Raw genomic sequence first — 16,877 nt, 5'->3', positions numbered from 1 at the left:
GGGTGTTGCCAGGGCCCCACAGAGAGTGGGTGGGGAGCCTGCTGACACCCCATGTGACCTGGACACTTCCCTTGAGTCTGGGATCTCCAGCAGCCTGTTTGAGCAGGGCCATGGCTTTTGAGGCTTCCGGAACTTTCCACCCCTCCCCGGCTGGGCCCTCTCATGTCCCCACCCCCATCCCAGTCCCCTCACTGCCATGACTTTCGGTAATTGTCAGCGACTCAGGAAGTCGAGGGGCCCACACAGGAAGGAGCCAGCGGGACTTTCTTCTTGCTGCCGCCCTGCCTTCCCCTCCTGATATCTGCCCAGTGTCCCCACCGGCCAGGTAAGAGCTGGTGATGATGCCATGGGGCTTGGTGGGCACAACATTGAGTAGGGGGAGTGTGGCTGGGGGTGGCAGGGCCGGGGGAAGGAAGTCTGTCTTTCAGGCCTTTCTTCCGAGGAAAGCTGCCAGACAGACTCGAGCAGGGAGGCCGTGTGGTCTCTGGCAAAGGTTTTTCCTCTTTGGGTCTCGGCTTTGTCTTACATAAAACGAGGCCCCCAAATCTTAGTGCCACGAATCACTGCGCATGCTCCGGGAGCTCCTGCCGGCCCCTGGCCGGAGGGTGACCAACCTTCCCTACTCCGGATGTGCGTCTTTTAGTGTTTAAACAAGGGTATTTTTCTGGGCCCCGACACGACCTCTAATTTTCCATTTTTTCTTAAATAATCGTTAAGATTTATTTTAAGCTGAAGACATTCTCTGCCTTTCCCTTTATAGAAGGTGCAACATCAAGTTAGTGTTAGAAATAAGACAGCATTCATGAATTCTGTAGGAGAGGCAAGACCCTTGGCTCCTGGGGCTGGAAGCATTCTAGATCACGGTCTGGGAGCTGTGATAAGAGGTCCCCCCCTCACTTCCTGACACACAGGACCACCACACCCCACGGTGCCAGGGGACTTTCCTGCCTGACTTAGCTGGCATTTGTCCAATACCTGCTGGCCCATTACCAAAAATTGTGCTCATGACTCCAGATTGAATGTGTTGACTCTTGGCTGGACAGGTTCTGCAAACATAGGGAGTCAGCCCATTTCACACCTGAGAAAGCTGAGGGCCAGCAGAAGCCAGCATATGGTGGGGTTAAGGTTTGAACCCAGTGTCCAGGGTCATCACCCACCCTCAGGCCTGACCCAGACTTACAGTCCCTGTGTGTTAATACCTCATTAATGTTGTCCAACTTCACACCCCCGTTGTTATTTTGTAGCAAACTTTCCCCCAGTGTTTTATTTGTATCTTCTTCATTCAGTTCAATTCAAGTGGATTTTAGTCATCTTTCCCCCACCCCCCCTCCCATTTCCTCACTGGACTCCAAGGCCAATCCCTTGTCCCAGCCAGCCAGGGGTCCTGAGTTCTGGGTCCCCCAGAGCAGGAGAGAAAGATGGAATTTGGCAGGTGTGGAACACCTAGAAATAAGGCGGGTGCTTTCCTCCTAACCCATCCTAGAAGTGTCCTTTGTATGCCTGAGGGGGCATATGAAAGTGCAATAGGGGACTAAATGGCAAAGGTGATGAAGGGGCAGAGATGGTGGAAAAGTAGAGGCAGAGACCTGTTGGCTGAGCTGGCAGACTGCATATGCCGACAAGACACATATCATACCAGGTGCAGAAGTTTCCAGCCCCAGTCCTAGAAATGTTTGAGTTCCCCAGACCCAAAAGGAGTGACAGAGATCCCTGTCCCCTTAAATTCTCATGTACACAAGTCAGTACCCATATACTTCCTGGTGGACAAATTTGTACATTTGAGAGCCTTTGCTCGTGCCTATTGGAGGCAAGGATTTATTGGGGTCTTGAGTCAATGCTGCAGATTGACTGGAGATGTCTGGCCTGGGTATCGACAAGCATCTAGGATACATGTGAAAAAAAATGGCGTGCAGAATATCTTCCAGTTCCCAGTATAGTTCTGGTCTGGGGGTTTATAGCTCTGACCCACCTTAATGCTCTGTGTGTTAGCCTTCTCTCTCCCCTGCCCCTCCTTTCCTCCCTCCTTCTCTCCCTCCCTATCTCCCCAGCTCTAACCCTACCTCACCCAGCAGTAGGCACCCCATTCTCCACCCAAGAGAATTTTTTTTTAAAGATTTATTTATTTATACAAATGAGCTGAGGTACAGGCCAGAGATGCGGGGGTCAGAGGGGTGGGGGTGGTGGTAAGAAGATTCACCAGAGACAGAGAGGGGAACAGAACAGGCAAATTGACTGAAACACACTGCTGAGGAAAGCAGTGGGAGAGTTAGGAGAGGTCTGCTGCACCATGTGGGTAGCTCCCTGGCTGGGGATTGAACTCATGCTGCAATGGCTGCGGATAGCCTCATAGGTTGTGTCTTAATCCCTTGCACCACCAGGGAGGCCCCCACCCAATAGGATTTGTAACCTCCTCCCCTCTGTCCAGAACTGAGGAGCTACCTCTTTTTGTGTCCAGGCAGACTGCAATCATGGCACCTCCGAGTGAGGAGACACCCCTGATCTCTCAGCGCTCCTGCAGCCTCTCATCTTCAGAGGCTGGCACACTACACGTGCTGTTGCCCCCTCGGGGTCCTGGACCTCCGAAGTGTCTATCCTTCTCCTTTGGGGACCACTCAGCTGAAGAGCTATGTGTTCAGGCTGCTAAGGCCAGTGGTGAGTGGATCCCTAAAAGCTAGGCCAGAAGGAGGCCTGTATTGGGTGGGAGCTGGAATTACTGGCCAGTGAAGTCAGCATTGGAGTTGGGGTTTTGAAGGATGAGTAGGAGTTTGGTAAATGAGGAGGGTGCATGGGGAACCACCTGTGGAAAAACTCAAAGGTGTGATAGCACATGAGGGAAGGCAGCAGGTCATCCTTCCAGGTAAAGAGTACAATGGAAGGTGCTCTGAGGAGAGGGGCAAGGGCTCCCCCAGAAACAGGCTGAATGCATGACAACTCTCCTGAGGGCTATGGGGAACTCTAGATTGCATATGAGCAGGGGTGGACTCAATATCATAACTGAAAATGAGAAAGCCCTGTGGGACATTGTGGGGACAACCATGGCTGCTCTGCAGGGGACAGATGGAGAGGCTCAGAAGGGAGCTGATGGGGTGTTTCCTCAGGTATTCTGCCCGTGTATCACTCTCTCTTTGCTCTGGCCACGGAGGACCTGTCCTGCTGGTTTCCACCAAGCCACATCTTCTCTGTGGAGGACTCGGGCACCCAGGTCCTTGTCTACAGGCTCCGGTAGGAAGCCCCCTCCCCTGTGTCCTCCCACAGGTGTGGGTTAAATACGAGGATAGCATGTTTTTTGCCAGGGGTGAAGAAATGGGGGAATAAAACAACAGTGATCCCCACAATCTTATCATGTCCTTGGACCTCCTGGTGGGTGCATGATCATTGCTCACATGATCATTGCTCACTTCATAGATGAGGAAACTGAGCCCACAGGGTGGATTATTTGCCTAAACCACACAGCAAATTGGTGGCAAACTCTGGGCTCTGTGAGGTCTTGACACAGTCTTCCACCTCCCCCGGACCCTCATTCCTGCTGAGGCCAGTGACTCCCTCACTCATGGTCCCCTCCTTTTCCTCAGCTTTTACTTCCCCAACTGGTATGGACTGGAGAAGTGCCACCGCTTTGGGCTACGGAAGGACTTGGCCAGCGCCATCCTTGACCTGCCAGTCCTAGAACACCTCTTTGCCCAGGTGGGGGTCTGTGTGGGGCTCTGTGCAGGGATGGGGGTCCAACGGGCAACATTGGGGCTCGTATTTGGGTGGTCTTGGCTAACCTTCCCTCTGGCTGCCCAGACTTTGGGAGTCAGCACAGGGCTGGGGCTCCAAAGGGCAACATCAGGGCTCACGGTTGGGCTGTGACTGGCCCCCAGCATCGCACTGACCTGGTGAGCGGCCGTCTCCCCGTGGGCCTCGGCCTCAAGGAGCAGGGCGAGTGTCTCAGTCTCGCGGTGCTAGACCTTGCCCGGATGGCCTGTGAGCAGGCCCAGCGGCCCAGAGACCTGCTGAAGACCATCAGGTGAGGGCTTCCAGGTGGTGGCATCTAGCCTCTACCTGGAAGTGAGTGAGTGTTACCCTGCCAGGACATCATCTGAGCCTGGGTCCCCATGGGTGTCCCACCTACAAGCCTGAAGTATGTCCTTGTGACCCAGGCTCCCCCAACTCAGCTCCAGTCTCCCACTGAGGCTCCAGCGGGAGGGAAGTCCTGTCCCCTGTAGCGAGAGGCCTAAGTGTCCTCCTGTCTGTCTCCAAGGACCTGCCCACCTTGAAGCCTTGGCCCCATGAGTGTCCCTCTGTGTGGCTCACATACAGTTCACATTCCAGCCTCTCGACTAAAACCAGGGCCTGTGTGTGTCCCTGTCTGTCTCTGAGGAGACCCCTCTCCCACACTGAGGGTCCACACCCCCTACACGCAGCTACAAGGTCTGCCTGCCCCCTGGCCTGCGGGACCTGATCCAAGGCCTGAGCTTCGTGACGCGGAAGCGTATCCGGAGGACGGTTCTACGCGCCCTGAACCGCGTGGCCGCCTGCCAGGCAGACAGGCACTCGCTCATGGCCAAGTACATCATCGACCTGGAGCGGCTGGATCCGGCCAGGGCCGCTGAGACCTTCTGCGTGGGCCTCCCTGGGGCCGCTGGGGTTCAGGATGCGCAGGGGCTGCTCTGCGTGGCGGGGGTCAGCGGCATCGCCTGGAGCCCGGCAGGACAGGAGGTGAGGGCAGACCACGCGGCAGGGGCGGGGCCGGAGAGGAGGCAGCATGCGAGGGGCGGGGCCGGGGAGGGCGGGGTGATGGGGGGAGCGGGAAGGATTTAGGGTGGGGCGGGAATTAAAAATGGGCAGGGCCAGAAGGGAAGGGGCTAGTTGGGTAGGTGGGGTTTGGGGCGGGACTAATTGTAGGTGGAGGGAAGAGGCAAGACTAAGGGTGGGGGATCGCTGGTCAGGACTGGTGGAGCTCACGGAGGGACTGGTGAAGGGGGTGGGGTTTGGCAGAGAAATATGAAGATGGGCGGGGAGGGGTGGGGTTGGTGGAAAAGTTGGGGCATGGCAGGGTGGTGTTGGAAGAAGGGGTAGGGAGGGCTGGAATGGGTGGGCTCGTGCGAGTGGGTCTTTGGGGGCTTAGCTTCCAAGAGGGATTAACATCTCCGAGAGGGCGGGAACCCCCTACCCCATCAATCTTCTTGTCCACTCCAGGTCCTCCAGCCCTTCTGCGACTTTCCAGAAATCGTGGATATCAGCATCAAGCAGGCCCAGCACGCCGGCCTGGCCGGGGAGCATCGTCTGGTCACCATTACCAGGACAGACAACCAGATCCTGGTGGGTGCTGGACGCCCTTCTCTCCCGATGTATCCTGAGGGCAAGGACACAGACCCCTGCCCTCAGTCCGCAGTGGGCCCTGACGCAGGTCCTTGCAGGAGGCTGAGTTCCCAGGGCTGCCGGAGGCCTTATCCTTCGTGGCACTTGTGGACGGCTACTTCCGACTGACCACCGACTCCCGGCACTACTTCTGCAAGGAGGTGGCACCCCCGAGGCTGCTGGAGGAGGTAGCTGAGCAGTGCCATGGCCCCATCACGTAAGGACCTGCCCCCTTGGCTATCTCTGAAGCAGACCCACCAGCGCTCAGTGTTCTCAGTTCTCAGGAGACCAGGACAAGGTGTCAAGCGCTCAAACAGCACTTGGTGCATAGTTGTTGCTCAGTGAGGCTGCCATCTCTTCCCTCTCTCTGCCTCCTCCTCCCCCCTCCCCCTGGGGCCCCAAGGCCATTCCTGGGGATGGATGGGGTGTCTGGCTTGAAATCTTGTTTAATCCCCCAGCAGAGGTGCTGGCATTTGGCTCATTTTATAAGTGGGGAGGTCGGGGAGTGGGGTATTGTATGGGAAGAGTCCTAAGGCTTCATAGAGACCTGAATTGGAACCCAGGTCCACCTAGGTTTCTCTGCCTCCATTTCTCTGACTTTCTGTCTTGGATTCTTTTTTCCTTCCAATCTGCCCCTGCAGTCTGGATTTTGCCATCAACAAGCTCAAGACTGGGGGCTCACTTCCAGGTTCCTACCTTCTCCGCCGAAGCCCCCAGGATTTTGACAGTTTCCTCCTCACTGTCTGTGTCCAGGTTGGCTCATCATGGGGGTAGGGGCAAAGCATTTCTGGTGGAGGGAACAGTATATACAAAGGCCCAGAGACGGGATGCTGGAGGAATAGGGGGTGAGGGAGAGACTGCTGTCCACTGTCACTCAGGAATCCCTTCTCCTTGCAGACCTCCCTGGGACCTGATTACAAGGGATGCCTCATCCGGTGTCACCCAACGGGAACCTTCTCCCTCGCTGGTATTGGGCATTCCCACAGCAGTCTTCGAGCGCTCCTGTCAGCCTGCCGGGATGGTGGACTGCATGTGGATGGGGTTGCACTGAACCTCACCTTCTGCTGCACCCCAAAACCCAAAGGTGAACTTCTCCCATCTGTCCCAGCTATTGTGTGATAAGTGGCAGAAACTGCAGGTGAAGGTGGATCTATTGACTCATGGGATAGTGTTGCCTTCAGGCACAGCTAGATCCAGGCACAACTGGATCCGTGTGATGTTACTAGCACACTGTCTCCAGCTCTTGCCTCTTCTTCTGAGTGAATTTCACTCTCAGACAAACCTCTCAGATGGGACAAGTCTGAGCTCACACCTAGCAAGACTGGTTGAGGCCTGGTTGCTCACAGCCTTACCTGCTCACTGGTGCTCCTTGCAGAGTTCCTTCCCTCTCTCTTATTCCCCAGTCCCAGGAAAACTTCCTGGTATCTCTTTTCAAATAAACCATGTGCCCCTGCGTCTTCACCTCAGGGTTGGCTGGGAGTTCTGAGGGAAAACCCAAACTAAGACAGAGAGTAAGCAAAGCTTGGAGGACCTTTCACTTCTGACCTCTGATAATTTTCCCTCTACCTCCTCCCCATAGAAAAATCCAACCTGATTGTGGTCCGGAGAGATTGCAGCTTGCCCACATCATCCCCCATTCAGTCCCAATCGCAATGCCAGCTGAGTCAGATGACGTTTCACAAGATCCCCACCGACAGCCTGGAGTGGGTAAGGGGCTGCAGGAAATGGGAGGACATCAGTTGGGATCCACAGGTGGGGTCTACATTGACCCTGCTGTGTGGCCTTTGGCGTGTGACATAATCTCATGTGCCTCTATTTCCCTGTCTGTAAAATATGGCCAGCACACATCCTGGGGCCAGGACTCTTAGCAGCCCCAATCTTTTCCCCCCTCCCTCTAGCATGAGAACCTGGGTCACGGGTCCTTTACCAAGATTTACCGGGGCTGTCGCCATGAGACCGTGGATGGGGAGTCCCGGGACACGGAGGTGCTGCTCAAAGTGATGGAGGCCAAGCACAAGAACTGCATGGAAGTGAGCAGGGTGGAGACCAGGCCTTTGGGCACCAGGCTGGCTGAGAGAGGGCCATGGGTTCAGAGAAGTAAACACACGGCATCTAAAAACAATGGAAATGTAGCCACAGCATCTCCAAACTGAGAAACACAAAAAGATCAGGACATTTAGATGCGAACAGAAAGAGTACACCAGACAGCATGAATAGCCTAGGCAAAGGTCCTGCGGCAGGGCTGAGCCTGGCACGTTTGAGGAGTGGAGAGGAGGATGGGGGCTGGGGAGGAGACAACAAGGGGGAGGCAAGGAGGAATGTGGGTGGAGTACTAGCAGACATCAGGCCATGCAGAGGAAGGAGGAGGATCCCTTCTCAAACTCTGACTCTTTCACTTCTGCATGACAGACGAGGCAGATTATAGGAGGTGCGTCCATCTCCTATGAGAAGATCATGACACAGTGCTGTGTGCATTAATGGTGGATCCTAGGACCCCAGGAGGCTTGTGGGATAGAAACTTTCAGGCATGGCTAGATCCAGGCACAGCTGGATCCAAGTGATTTGACCAGCATTTAAGTTAGCTTGTGAGCAGGTTTGTGAGTGGCAAGTTTGGGGTTCTTGTTCTGACCCATGTTTGGGAGGAACTCATATGTCATTTCTCCTTTCTTCCTCCCACCCCTAAGTCATTCCTGGAAGCAGCAAGCCTGATGAGCCAAGTGTCATACCAGCACCTTGTATTGCTCCATGGCGTGTGCATGGCTGAAGACAGTGAGAAACTCCCCCACTCCCCACTCCTTGCCACACTGGGCCCATCTACAGCGTCACCAGCAATGTACACCCAGAGCCCACCATGGTGGGGGGCTTGTATCCACCAAGGACCGTAACTCTGCCCCCACGTCCCTTGATTGTCATGCCTTGAGCAGTAGCTCCAGGCTCCCACCAATATCCAAGTCCAAGGATTACCTCAAGTCAGCCAGACCTGGGTTCCACTCTCACTTGCTGTGCCCCTACTCTGCAGCTTTGCATGGGTTACATTACCCCTCCGAGCCTCCATCTCAGGTCCAGCTCACCAACTATTTAGCAGGATATGCCAGGAGCGGGCACATAGCATAGAACATGACAGAATGGGGAGGGTGATAAGTGACCATGTGTGATGGGGGCAATGGGAGACCCTGGGTGGTCAGAGTCACTAACCTTGCTTACATGTCTAGCATTGATTCTGGGTAAGCAAAGATAAGTAGGAATTACGGAAGAGAAGGACAATATTCGAGGCAGAAGACAGAATGTGCCAAGGGCTGGAGATGAGATAGCACCTTCCAGGCATTTCTGGCAAATAGAAAGCAGCGCTGCCTCCCAACACTCCCCTTTTCTGCTGCTCCCAGGTATCATGGTGCAGGAATTTGTACACCTGGGAGCCCTGGACACGTATCTGCGTAAGTGTGGCCACCTGGTTCCAGCCAGCTGGAAGCTGCAGGTGACCAAACAGCTGGCTTATGCCCTCAACTATCTGGTGAGTGCTCCTTTGCCTGCTTTGCCCACCATTTGAAGGGGTGGGGGAGCAACTGAGATTGGGCAAGGTGGGCAGGGTGACATGTCAGACCCAGTGGGAGGTTTGCACAGAGCCCCTCTGTGTACCTGACTGGCAAGATTGGTGTGCTTGGTGACTGTAATGGTGTGAGCTGGGGGTGACGAGAAGGCATTTTAGTTGAGGCAACAGCATGTGTCCAGGAGCAGAGGTGTGAGAACACAAGGGAACATGTGGAATTCTGGGGGACATTATGAGCCATGAGACTGGACACAGGACAAGACTTCCCAGAGGAAGGAGCTAGGGACTTAAAGCTTGAGTAGTTCATCGAGAGGAGAAAGGGAGGAGAGCATGTCAGGTTGAGGGGACAGCCTGGGCAAAGAAGGCATGTCCCATGTCCTGGGGTGTACCAGGCAGTCCAGTGGGCAGGAGGCCAGGATGGGCATGTGGAAGCTCATGGGAAGAATGAGTGAGGGCTGGATCTCAAAGAGCCTTGAATGCTCTTTGACTTTATCCTAAAGGCAAGTGGGGAGACTTGGTGTAGAGAAGAGGTGTTTGAGAAGGGAAGGGACACAATCAGGTTACACAGAACAAAGAAGCCAAGACAGGATGCCAGGAATCTAGCAAAAATGTTGGAGTACTACCCACAAGCAGTACTAGTGGTGAAGAATGTTTAGGAGTTTGCCAGCCAGAATATTCATTCATCAAACCTTTGGTGTTCCCATTTGCTGGATCCACTTAGGAAGATAAAGGCCTTCCCCATGGCAATGTCTCAGCCCGGAAGGTGCTCCTGGCTCGCGAGGGGGGTGATGGGAGCCCACCTTTCATCAAGCTGAGTGACCCTGGTGTGAGCCCCACTGTGTTAAGCTTGGAGAGTAAGTGCTGAGGGGTAGGGGAAGGGGGGGCCTCATGGGGCAAGGAAGCAGATCACTGACCCTATCCCCATCCCTCCAGTGCTCACTGACAGGATCCCCTGGGTGGCCCCTGAGTGTCTCCAGGAGGCCCGGACACTTGGCTTGGAAGCTGACAAGTGGGGCTTCGGTGCCACAGTTTGGGAGGTGTTCAGTGGTGTCACAATGCCCATCAGTACACTGGATCCTGCCAAGGTCAGACCTTGAGAGCCTTATGGCCTTGAGAGCCCACACATGAGAGAAGGTGGACTGGAGTCTTCTTGGGGGTGGATGGGCAGGTCCAGTGGGGTCCTCTGAGGGTGATAAGCCCCTTCTCCTGCCCTCAGAAACTCCAGTTTTATGAGGGACGACAACAACTGCCAGCCCCCAAGTGGACAGAGCTGGCCCTGCTCATCCAACAGTGCATGGCCTATGAGCCAGGCCTAAGGCCCTCCTTCCGAGCTGTCATCCGTGACCTCAACAGCCTCATCACTTCAGGTGCCTACAGGGCTGGGCAGGGCGGGCAGGTTGCATGTCAGACCCAGTGGGAGGTTTGCACAGAGCGCCCCTCTTTATACCTGACTGGCAAGATGGGTGTGTTTAGTGACTGTAATAGCATGAGCAAGGACAGCTGCTGTGACAAACATGCCCCTCAACTCAAGAGTAAAAATGACCTGAAGCTCCTGTTGAATCCTCTGCAGACAAGAGAGAGATTGTGCAGGGTCCCTTGCTACATTTCCATGGGCCAGGCCTGAAGGGGCACCCAACACATCTCCCTCATCACCCCGAGCTCAGCCATGTGATCACATCTCATTGCACTGGAGTCTGGGAAATGCTCTTTCATCTCCATAGCCATACGTGCTTGCACAGGGTGTGCACTGCACAAGGGGGATGTGCCAGGAGGCACATCCTTGAATGCAAGAATTTTGCCAGCGCCCGCAAAGTATCCTTTGACTTGTAGTGGTCCCACCCTAATGCACAGTGAAGGGAAGCATGTAGAGGGAGGTCAAACAAGTCAGCTCAGGAGTGGCATCCAGTGCACTGCTCATTCACCACCCATGCCCCCAGATTATGAGCTCCTCTCAGACCCCACACCTGGGACCTTGGCACCCCGTGATGGGCTGTGGAATGGCGCCCAGCTCTATGCCTCCCAGGACCCCACCATCTTCGAGGAGAGACACCTCAAGTACATCTCGCAGCTGGGCAAGGTGAGATGGACTGGACTGGGGAAGACAGGGCTGCACCAGGCACACGGATACCAGCCCTGCTGTCCCCCAGGGCAACTTTGGCAGTGTGGAACTATGCCGCTATGACCCTCTGGGAGACAACACAGGTGCTCTGGTGGCCGTGAAGCAGCTGCAGCATAGCGGGCCAGAGCAGCAGAGGGACTTCCAGCGGGAGATCCAGATCCTCAAAGCCCTCCACAGTGACTTCATTGTCAAGTACCGGGGTGTCAGCTATGGCCCAGGTGAGCCACCTCCCTAGTGGGTACTCTTCACATCACAAGTCTTCACTTGTGGGTGGTCTGGGAACACCACCAGTGACAGGCCTGATTCTCTTCTGTATCCAGATTCAGACCTATCACTGGTTTGAATTTCATCTGTATCCCTTATTAGATTAGCGACCTTGGACAGGTGACTTAACCTTGATGAGTGTCAGTTTCTTTTTTTTTAAAGATTTATTTATTTATTTATTTATACAAGCACTGGGTACAATCAGAAGCATGGGGAGGGTGAGAGAATTCACCAGAGCCAGAGCGGGGAGCAGAGCAGGCAGAAGGACCTAAGTACACTGCTGAGGGGAGCAGCGGGCGGCAGGAGAGGTCTGCGCACCATGTGGGACCCTCCTCTGTTGGCCGGGGAGCAGCCGGGGATCGAACCGGCACCGCAAAGTCTGCGTCGCAACCCAGCGCTCAACCGCTGCGCCACCCGGGAGGTCCTGAGTGTCAGTTTCACCATTGAAAAACTGGTTGTGAGGTTTAATAAATTTATGTATAGTTGACCCTTGAACAACATGGGTTTGGCCTGTAAGGGTCCACTTATACACCCTTTTTTTTTCCTATTAAGGTTCTACTTTCAAAAATTCAACCAACTTCAGGTGTTGGTTGAATTCTCCAGTGTGGAACCCATGGTATGGACAGCGGTTGTAGGCAGATTTTCCACTATGTGGGGGTGGGTGCCCCTAATCCGCTGCATTGTTCCAGGGTCCATTGTATATTGTAGAAAGTACTCTGGAGACATTAGCCACAAGTATCATTGCTGCTGTTTACATTTTGCAAAAAGCAGCAAAAATTTTGCAAAAATGCCCAGAGGGACCTAAGGTCCCATTTTAACCGGGGAAAAATGGGGTGGGGGAGTAGACAGAGTTTGGCCTTGTGGTGACCCCTTCCGATGTCCACGGCATCCCCCAGGCCGCCAGAGTCTGCGGCTGGTCATGGAGTATGTGCCCAGCGGCTGCCTGCGCGACTTCCTGCAGAGGCACCGCGCGCGGCTAGACGCTGGCCGCCTGCTTCTCTACGCCTCGCAGATCTGCAAGGTGGGGCCTGCGTGAGACTGTTGGGCGCCCCGGGGCTAGCTGAGGGTCTCAGTGAAGTTGCGGGGAAGGCTGAGGGCTGAAGTTTGGGGTCCAGGTCGGGTCGGAGATGGGGTTCAGTTAGAGGTACGCTCACAACTGGAGTGCAGGATGAGTTGGTGCAGGGTTAGGCTTGGAGTCTGGGTAGAGCTGTGGTCGAGATTGGATTCCAGGTCAGGCTTGGGGGTCCCTGTTGGGTTGTCATGGGATCGGATCGGTACCCGTGATCACCCCGCCTACCACTCCTCAGGGCATGGAGTACCTGGGCTCCCGCCGCTGCGTGCACCGCGACCTGGCCGCACGCAACATCTTGGTGGAGAGCGAGACTCACGTCAAGATCGCAGACTTCGGTCTCGCCAAGCTGCTGCCCGTAGACAAGGACTACTACGTGGTCCGCGAGCCGGGCCAGAGTCCCATCTTCTGGTGAGACCCTTTCCCTCCTCGCCTCACCCCGGGCCCCTCCCCCGATGCTACTGTCCCGGCCTCTCGCCTCCTCCGGACTACCCAGGCCGGGTCCCTGCGCTCAGAGCCCGCCCGCCCCTCTAGCCCCCAGCTCGCCCCCCGCGCGGGCCGCGCCCCTCTCTGTCCGCGCACCAACCCCGCCCCCCAAACTGTGCTCTGACCGCGCCCAGGCCCCTCCCAGACCTGCCAAAGGACTGGAGAATCTGCTCCCCTATTCACAGTTAGGGAAACTGAGCCCCGGGCTGGGACTGACCTTCTCACAGCCCCCGCAGACTCCACCGGCTTCCCAGCCCAGGACCGCGCCTTTCCCCACCCTCTGCCTCATCCAAGCCCTCCTTGTCCCCGCCAGGTACGCCCCCGAGTCCCTCTCCGACAACATCTTCTCGCGCCAGTCGGACGTCTGGAGCTTCGGAGTCGTCCTGTACGAGCTCTTTACCTACAGTGACAAGAGCTGCAGCCCCTCAGCCGTGAGTCGGCACCCCTAGGTCCCCAGCTCCTTCCCTCCACCTTTTGGCTAATTCGCACGCCCTGGCCCACTCTGGCCCCACACGCGTCACCCTTTTGTTCAGGAACACCTTGTCCAGGCAACTTGGGCCCCAGGTAGGCTGACGCCCCATCTGGGCAACCCCTTGGCCCTTTGGACACTGGGAGGGCCATCCCCACCCCCCACCCCCATCACCTGTGGCCCCACCCCCTCCCTTATGCAGTTCCCCCTTGGCCCCAGGAGTTCCTGAGGATGATGGGATGTGAGCGAGACGTCCCCGCCCTCTGCCGCCTCCTGGAGCTGCTCTCTGAGGGCCAGAGGCTGCCGGCACCTCCTGCCTGCCCAGCTGAGGTGAGCACTTGCCTCTGTTTCCCACTTTGTTGGTTTGCCTGGGGATCTTGAGCAAAAGCTGGACTGTGAGGATTCTGGCCTTTTCTTTGCGGCTCTCTCCTGTTGAGCAAGTCACAAACACTTCACAATCTCAGTTTACCCATCTCCAAATGGGACTGACTCTGCTTTGCAGGGTGGGGGAGGATCAGACCCGTTAACACCCATCCAATGTTCAGCATAGGCCTGAGCACGCAGCTGGTGCTCAGTTAATGGTGGTAAGTTTTACAGTTTTTCACAACTTTTGTGTAAGTGTCTGACATATCTTAAATTAATTTGTTCAAGCCCCAAGCAATTATTGAGCACTGGCTGTATGCTGTACTCTGGGCTGGGTCCTGTGGAGCCAGCAGACCACAGAACAGATACTGCGCTGTCCTCCCTGTAACCAGTGGGAATTAGCAGGAACATCCTGGTGGGATCAGTGCCTGGAAGGAGATGAAGGGGGAAAGGACTGGGTGTGTGTCAGGGAGGACTTCTCAGAATGGATGCCTGAAGGAGCAGGAGGGGCCCACCCCCAGGGAAAGCTGGGAGGAGACATATGCAGAGGAGGCCACCATAAGTGCAAAGATCCTGAGGTGGGAATGAACTTGGTGCATTGAAATAAAGAGATGGGGGCCTCCCTGGTGGCTCAAGGGGTTAAGACGCAACCTCTGAAGCTGTCTCCAGCCACTGCAGCACATGTTCTATTCCTGGCTGGCCAGGGAGCTACCCTCATGGTGCAGCAGACCTCTCCTGACTCACTCGCTGCTCCCCTCAGCAGTGTATTTCAGTCAATCTGCCTGTTCTGTTCCCCGCTCTGTCTCTGGCGAATCCTCTCACCCTCCCCCCCCCCACCTCTGGCCTGTACCCCAGCTCTTGTATGCATAAATAAATAAATCTTAAAAAAAATAAAGAGATGGGGGGCAGATATGGCTGCATGGAATGAGACAGGAGGTGATGGAGGGAGGCGATGAATGGAGGGAGGCAGGGGAGAGGATGAGATTTTGTTCTAAGATCCGTGGAGAGCCATGGAGAACTTTGGAGCATAGGAGGGAAGGAGTCTAACTTATGTTTTGCAACTCTGATCAGGAGCCATGTCCTTCACACAGCTCAGACATGTAACCTTGTTGTCTCCTGTCACCCTCTCAGGTTCATGAGCTCATGAAGTGGTGCTGGGCCCCCAGCCCGCAGGACCGGCCATCATTCAGCACTCTGGGTCCCCGGCTGGATGCACTGTGGACTGGAAACCAGGGGTAGCATCCAGGGGTGCAGGACCTGAGCCTTCCCCGCCTGTCTTGAGGGAGAGCTTCACTCACTGTCATTTTCATAGCTCCTGCACAGATTTCCGGGGCCAGTCTTCATAGGCTCTGTGACCCTCGGTGGGGGCTGCCCTTCTTTGGGCCTCGTGCTTCACGACCCCCCCGCCCCCATGAGTGGGGTGAATGGCATTGATTTTGAGGGAAACCCATGGCTTGTGAAGCAACAGCAGCTTGTGGCCTCTGGAACTTGTAGAGTCAAGACAGGTGCATCAAGGAGCGCATTGAGAGACCAAATCTAAGCCTTTCCTGTCCTCCCATCCTCTCAGAGCCTGGCCCTGGGCTTCTGGTCTCCTTCCCAGTGGTGACCTTTTATAGCTTAAAATGTATGATTTCAGGCTTGAGCTCTGTCCCTCTTCCTGGAGGCACCCAAGCCCGAGTGTCGCTGTCCTGGTTGAAAATTTGCTTTTGGTGACAGGAGGTTGTTTCTGTTTGGGATCTTGTGAGAAGCTGGGGCCCCAGTCTACCCTGATTTTAGTTCTGTTTCCTGGGGCTTCGGTTTCCCCAGCTGTACATGGGGCCCTTTCTGTCCTCGCCAGAGGATCATACAAGAAATGACATAGGAGCGTGACAAGAGTTCTTCGTGCACTTGAGGGAGGGAAAAGTATTCTTGGAAGAGGGACAGCAGAGTGAGAGTGAGGAGGCTCAGAATAGGGAGTTAAGAGTCCAGGTGTTGGAGTCCACACTGCTGCCATTTAATTGTTGTGTGATGGTGGGCAAATTGCTTCCCCTCTCTGACTCCTGGACAATGGACAGCAACAATGCCAGAGTTTCCAGAGGCTTGTGAGAAGGTGTCTTGTGCAGATTAAGTCCCCACCAATTCTCGTCTGCTTGCAAGGTTTTCTGCCACTTCTGCTTCCCTAGAAAACTATGCATCTCTCAAAACTCCAGCTATAACCTCCCTACAACACCGCCTGGTATGCTCCCGCTACTCCCTGCCAACCTTAGGGCTGGGGAGGTGTCTATGTGTCCTCCAGCTTGGCGGCTCCTTGGGAACTGGGCTGGGGTGGGCACAGAGGGGACTCTGGGAATGTTTGTTGAATGAATAAAAGAGTTTAATGACAAAAATGACTTGTGGCTGAACATGCAAGGATGTGGAGCCTTGGGGGTAGTGAAGCAGGAAGGAAAGTGATATGGAATTGGGGGGTAGAGACCCCTTCTGGGGCCACCAAGAGGGCCTCAGGACAGGCTGGGGAAGAAGGGCTAGTAGGGAGGGGCACTGGCCGGTGCCATGGAGGACAGAAACCCTCCCCCCAATCCCAGCTGTTGACCTTGGCTCCATCCTAGAGGAGCTAATTACAGGCCCTTGGTGGGTGGAGAGAACAAGATGCTCTGGGGGGTGGGGGCAGAAGGCAAGGTCAGGTTGGGAGGCCTGTGGGGGAAGGGAGGAGGCAGCCAGTTTCCTGTGCTTGTCAGGACTTCTGAAAAGATGGGGAGACACACATGTACACAGAGCACACACACAGAGCGAGAGCGCAACAGAGACAGCTATCTGAATCTCTGACCTAACCTTTCAGCCCAGAAAGGTTGCCTGACTTGTGGGAAGAGATGACGACTGCTCTGGACTCTTCATTGCCTTGGGTCCAGCATACTGTCCTCTCTCACCCTCAGTTTCTCTCCTTGTTAAAATAAGAAAAAATGGGGGGCTTCCCTAGTGACCTAGGGGTTAAATCTCAGAGCTATCACCACTATGGTCTATGGCAGAGTTTGAGCCTGGCCATGGAGGTGACCCACATGGTGCAGCAGACCTCTCCTGTCTTGCCCGCTGCATCCCTCAGCAGTGTATTTCAGTCAGTCTGCCTGTTGTGCTCCCCACTTTGTCTCTAGTGAATCCTCTCAACCCCCGCCCCCCGTACCTCTGGCCTGTACCCCAGTTCTTCCACACAAAAATAAATAAATAAAATGTTCAAAACAAGCAA

At 55.2% G+C, this 16,877-nt stretch overlaps 1 protein-coding gene across 2 annotated transcripts; it reads left to right on the top strand.

The window, feature by feature from the left end:
* The first annotated feature begins 220 nt into the window (after positions 1 to 220).
* JAK3 (Janus kinase 3) lies at positions 221 to 16,043 on the top strand. 2 transcript variants are annotated; one of them, XM_037506142.2, is made up of 24 exons: positions 221 to 325; positions 2,456 to 2,652; positions 3,099 to 3,222; positions 3,573 to 3,684; positions 3,864 to 4,009; positions 4,407 to 4,701; positions 5,182 to 5,304; positions 5,403 to 5,560; positions 5,985 to 6,096; positions 6,241 to 6,427; positions 6,923 to 7,050; positions 7,242 to 7,373; positions 8,028 to 8,112; positions 8,727 to 8,854; positions 9,612 to 9,744; positions 9,824 to 9,975; positions 10,107 to 10,257; positions 10,828 to 10,967; positions 11,038 to 11,227; positions 12,170 to 12,294; positions 12,581 to 12,753; positions 13,142 to 13,259; positions 13,517 to 13,627; positions 14,792 to 16,043. In XM_037506142.2, exons 2-24 carry the CDS (start codon positions 2,469 to 2,471, stop codon positions 14,897 to 14,899), a joined length of 3,315 nt encoding a protein of 1,104 aa, XP_037362039.1. In that variant the 5' UTR covers positions 221 to 325; positions 2,456 to 2,468; the 3' UTR covers positions 14,900 to 16,043. The 2 variants fall into 2 exon arrangements, with proteins under 2 accessions (XP_037362039.1, XP_054549334.1); XM_054693359.1 differs by having other exon boundaries at positions 240 to 325; positions 2,460 to 2,652.
* The last annotated feature ends 834 nt before the right edge of the window (positions 16,044 to 16,877 follow it).

Source organism: Talpa occidentalis, unplaced genomic scaffold, assembly GCF_014898055.3.
Source record: "Talpa occidentalis isolate TD23 unplaced genomic scaffold, MPIMG_talOcc4v2.1 talOcc4.12, whole genome shotgun sequence".
NCBI lineage: Eukaryota > Metazoa > Chordata > Mammalia > Eulipotyphla > Talpidae > Talpa > Talpa occidentalis.
The sequence above is the reverse complement of the archived record's forward strand: the minus strand, read 5'-3'. Positions and strand labels throughout refer to the sequence as shown.